The sequence below is a fragment of the Dipodomys ordii genome, unplaced genomic scaffold (assembly GCF_000151885.1).
Source record: "Dipodomys ordii isolate 6190 unplaced genomic scaffold, Dord_2.0 Scaffold55, whole genome shotgun sequence".
Taxonomy (NCBI): Eukaryota; Metazoa; Chordata; class Mammalia; order Rodentia; family Heteromyidae; genus Dipodomys; species Dipodomys ordii.
Genome location: NW_012267271.1, coordinates 7965407 through 7970168, shown reverse-complemented (window position 1 = coordinate 7970168; position 4762 = coordinate 7965407). Strand labels below are relative to the sequence as shown.

Below are 4762 nucleotides of genomic sequence, written 5' to 3'. Positions count from 1 at the left end.
ATAACAAGTTCCAGGCCACCTGGGACTCATAGTGAAACCCTATATTAAAAAAGGAAAAGAAAAAAGACATAAGAAAGAGAGCAAGAAGGAAGGAAAAGGCAGAAAAGGAAAGAGAGGGGACTCGAGTAAGTCAGGAATAGGAAAGCAGTTGGAGAATGAGGCATGGCCATTCTTCACCGAGCAAACAAGAGGACTGACCTATCAGTGATGCCATAACTTCACAACCATATCTCTTTGGTAGACAAAGCTGGAGGACTGTAGGAATATGATTGCAGAGTTGCGGATAGAGCTGAAGAAGGCCAATAACAAGGTGTGTCACACGGAGCTGCTGCTCAGCCAGGTTTCTCAAAAGGTAAGACATACCTTTTGCCCTTCTTCCTTCAGATGGGACAGGTATATTAATTGAGTATCTGTGATGGGGAAACAGCAGCAAAGGATTTTGTTCCCTTTCCCCATCTTCTGGGGACTATTTGGCAATGTCTAGATTCATTCCATGTTACTGTCAGTGAGTGGGTAGGACACATAGCCCCACAGCAGAGAAGCCTCCACTGAGCTCTGGACCATGCATGTCCCATGGAACTCTTTGTTTTCTTTTCTTCTTCTTTTTTTCTTTTTTCTTTTTGCCAGTCCTGGGGCTTGAACTCAGGGCCTGAGCACTGTCCTTAGCTTCTTGTGCTCAAGGTTTACATTCTATCACTTGAGCCACAGAGCCACTTCCAGCCTTTTCTGTTTATGTGGTGCTGAGGAATCGAACCAGGGCTTCATGCATGCTAGGCAAGCACTCTACCACTAAGCCATCTTCCCAGCCTCCATGGAACCCATTCTTGACACCTTGTTCACGTAAGTAGATAATATTACAGTTTGGGGACTGTGATACCACCCCCCCTTTGGGGTTGTTACTCAGAAATAGGTGATTTTCCTCTAGCTCCATCCTATATTCTGCCTGTCTGCTCCACTGTTTTCTGGGTGATGAGATTCATTTTATGCTTCTTTTTAGTATAGTTTTGAAGTCCATTTGCATTGCCTTTGGGTGCCTCCCGCCCTACCGGCCATACTGTCAGAGTATTGGGAATCATGGGCCTTGCTCACTGTGCCCTAGCTTGAGGCACTTAAGCTTCCTGATGGCTCCCTGTTTAATACCTATTTGCTCATTTGGGGTTATTGGATTTTCACCTTGCTTATTTTGTTTTGATTAGCTCTCAAATAGTGAGTCGGTCCAGCAGCAGATGGAATTCTTAAACAGGCAGCTATTGGTGCTTGGGGAGGTCAACGAGCTGTATCTGGAGCAGTTGCAGAGCAAGCATTCGGATACCACCAAGGTATGGGGTTCTGTGTGGGTTAGGGGTGTGGGACTGAGCTGAAAAAGCTTTGCAGACCCAGGCAGCACATCACATAGAATGGCTGTTCCACTATACCATCCCCCCCCCCACCCCGCCCTGCTGCACACACGGCCAAGCCATCATGGGAGTGTCTGCCTGTCTCCTTGTTGTGTGGCTTTGGGGTATTGCTGCAGAGTAGGGGTGAAGGTGTTTCTCTCCCTTTCTTCTCCATGCCCCCTCCAGGGACATCCAGAAGAGATGAGGGTGGGATGTGGGTAGGGTGCACTGGTATGCGCCATCTTTTCTTCCTTTTCATGGTGTGTCTTGTTTCTGCCTGTGGTCGTGCAGTCCTGGCAACAAGGCCAACAATGGGACGCTCGTACATTAATTAGTGCCTCACCAGTGGCGTAGAGACAGAAGTTCCATGTCACTTTACTGATAGCCTCAGGTAATGTTAGTGAAGGAACTGGGAATGGAATTTTAATAGTAAATGCTCAGACGCTTCCTGTCACTAGTTCCTCCATCACAAATGGGCTTCTAGGGTTTCTTGGGCTTATACTTTCTAAAGCATCTTTTTTGGCCAAATGGAGACCGTCATCTTAGAATGAGGGAAACTTAATTTTCATAGTTGAATTGCTCCTTGTTTCTCAGCTCCTCTCAGCCTTAGATTCAGACTCAGCCTCTGGGAGGATGTTAAATGTGAACTTTCTCTCTAGAAACCAGCTTACTTATTTTGGAGACAGAAGGGCTTTGGGAGAAGAAAGGTGGTGAACAGAGTAAAGAGACCTCTGAAAGGTGTTTGCTGAAACATGTTTTTGACAGCTTCAGAGAGGTAGGGTTATATTGGGCAACCTCAGACTCTTTGGGGTGTGTTTTACAGTGGTGATGATAATATCTTGCTTTATTAGTCAGGATACTTTCTTTAGTAAGTCAGACACTGATTTGCCACAGAGTTTTATTGTTTCGCTTGACAAGAAGACCCAGGTTAGTCAGGTTGTCAGTTTGGAAAGAAAATCCAGGAACTAGGTTCTTCTCATGCCACTGCCTGCTCTAGTTACCTGTCAGCCTTAGTATTCTCTGGCTAGCTGTGCTTACACTTGCCAGCTGTGTATTTAAGTATACACATGTCCTAGGAAGACACTGTGATATCTTAAGGAAGAGGAGAAGGTTTCTTCTTGTTGGTCTCGGTCTGTTAGAAACCTTTCCCAGAAATGCTCTACATACTTCCATCCTTCCAGGACTGAGTGCTGCTCGTTTCTACCCTGTCATAGTCTTAAGCTGGCCAGGCTTAGCCTCTGGGCCTGGAGCCTGGACGTACTCATTCATCCAGTGGAGGAGAGTAAAGTAGAGAAGGGCTGGTCAGGCTGGTGAGGGGCAATAAGAGCACATGGGTATTCCTGGTTCAATACCTTGTATTAGGGTCCCACAGATAGCCATATGCACAGATGGTCAATTCCCTCATATAGAATGGCATGGTGTTTAGAGTTAATCCATTCGGATCCTCATACATACTGTAATCTTCTCTCATCTCACATAGAAGTACCTGATACAGTGTCAGTGCTGTATTAATAGTTGTTACAGGGTGTAATGACCAGAAAGTATGTCCATATGCAGCACAGACACCATTTTAAAAAATATTTCCCACTTTGGGTTAGTTGAGTAGAGCTCTGTGTGAGAGGGCTGACCGCTGTTGCTTAGGTAAATGTCAGAGCTGGTCACATAGCCTGTGCAGTACAGCTGATGCAGCCACATTGTCTGCCAGCCAGTTCAGAGCCTCAGTCCATGATATGTTATACCCGAAAGTATTGGATTTCCCCGTTAGATTCCAGGTCAGGTTGCTATGGCGAAAGTTCACTTCCTTACACCTTATGATTTATTACCTTCCTAAGAAACCAATGCATGGCAAGGTACTTTCCTTAGGGGCAGATCTCAAGGAAGGGTCACTGGGTTAATGTTCACCAACTTGCTTTCCAGAGAGTTACCTCATTCATCTTTCTACGGCGTGCAGTGTCTTCTCAACATTGATGATATGGCTTTCAGAGTAGATATGGCTTGTTAATTTTCTGTTAAGTATTAACTCCAATCCCTTTTTTAGGAAGTAGAAATGATGAAAGCAGCATATCGGAAAGAGCTAGAAAAAAACAGAAGCCACGTTCTCCAGCAGAATCAGAGGCTCGATACCTCCCAGAAACGGATTTTGGAACTGGAATCTCTTCTGGCCAAGAAAGACCATCTTCTTCTAGAACAGAAGAAATACCTAGAGGATGTCAAGAGCCAGGCAAGGTAACTTTCATCAGAAAGGACCGGGCAATGATGGGCTCTTTATGAAGTACACCCTTCATGTTCTGGTGGGTCTGTGTCTTTCAGCGGACAGCTGCTGGCCGCAGAGAGCAGGTATGAGACTCAGAAACGGATCACCCAGATGTTTGAGTTGGAGATCTTAGACTTGTATGGCAGGTTGGAGAAAGATGACCTCGTGCAAAAACTTGATGAGGAAAAAGCAGAGGCAGCAGAGGCAGCGGAAGAAAGGTAGGAGATAAGAGTTTCAACAAAGCTTGTGATGAAGGTGGATCGTGTTGTGGCCCGGGGCATGGCAGTTCCTCTGGTCAGGGCTGTAGCACTCAACCTGCTCCTTTTCAGAGAGTTGCCTTCACTAACTTGCCTCCTGATCTGCTGCTTATATTGTAGACTGCCATCCAGACTCACGAGTCATGCTTAAGTTTCTCTTTTTTTTTTTTGGGGGGTCCGGTTGTGGGGCCTGAACTCTGGGCCTGGGTGCTGTCCCTCAGCTCTTCAGCTCAAGGCTAGCAATCTACCACTTGAGCCACAGCGCCACTTCCGGCTTTTTTCTTTTTTATTGGAGATAAGAGTTTCACAGAATTTCTTGCCTGGGCTGGCTTTGAACTGCGATCTTCAGATCTCAGCTTCCTGAGTAACTAGCATTACAGGTGTGAGCTACCGGCACCCGGCTATGGTGCTTTTTTTAAAAATCACCATGTTCACCAAAAAGACAGGTTTTGCAAGGAACGACATTATTCGCAAACATTCAGTACTATCTACTACCGCCCTGTATATCCTCTGTCTAGTTGTAAGTGCACATGCTGACCCACAGATGGCGCTGTGCTCCCTTCAAAAAAGCACAAGGGCTTGGCAGATCTCTGTTTGCTGCATAGATAGCCTCAGGGCTCTTTTACATACAGTTTGGGAACTGCAAGAACCCGGTCTCTTTTTCCTGTTGTTAAATAGGAAGGAACTAAGAAATCAACCACAACTTTTTAAAATTAAAAAGTCAAATGCCAGATGTGGTCTGCACACACATAATCTCAGCACTTGGGAGGCTCAGGCTGCATAACAAGTTCCAGGCCACCTGGGACTCATAGTGAAACCCTATATTAAAAAAGGAAAAGAAAAAAGACATAAGAAAGAGAGCAAGAAGGAAGGAA

The 4762-nt window shown here is 45.6% G+C and overlaps 1 protein-coding gene across 3 annotated transcripts in view; it reads left to right on the top strand.

Moving 5' to 3' along the window:
* The window catches only part of Tsc1 (tuberous sclerosis 1), a 63945-nt gene that overhangs the window by 53881 nt on the left and 5302 nt on the right, over positions 1-4762 (top strand). For all 3 annotated transcript variants that reach the window (XM_013021440.1, XM_013021442.1, XM_013021441.1), the window contains exons 19-22: positions 242-352; positions 1197-1319; positions 3415-3602; positions 3687-3848. In XM_013021440.1, coding sequence (XP_012876894.1) covers positions 242-352; positions 1197-1319; positions 3415-3602; positions 3687-3848 — 584 coding nt within the window. The remainder of the gene's footprint in view (positions 1-241; positions 353-1196; positions 1320-3414; positions 3603-3686; positions 3849-4762) is intronic.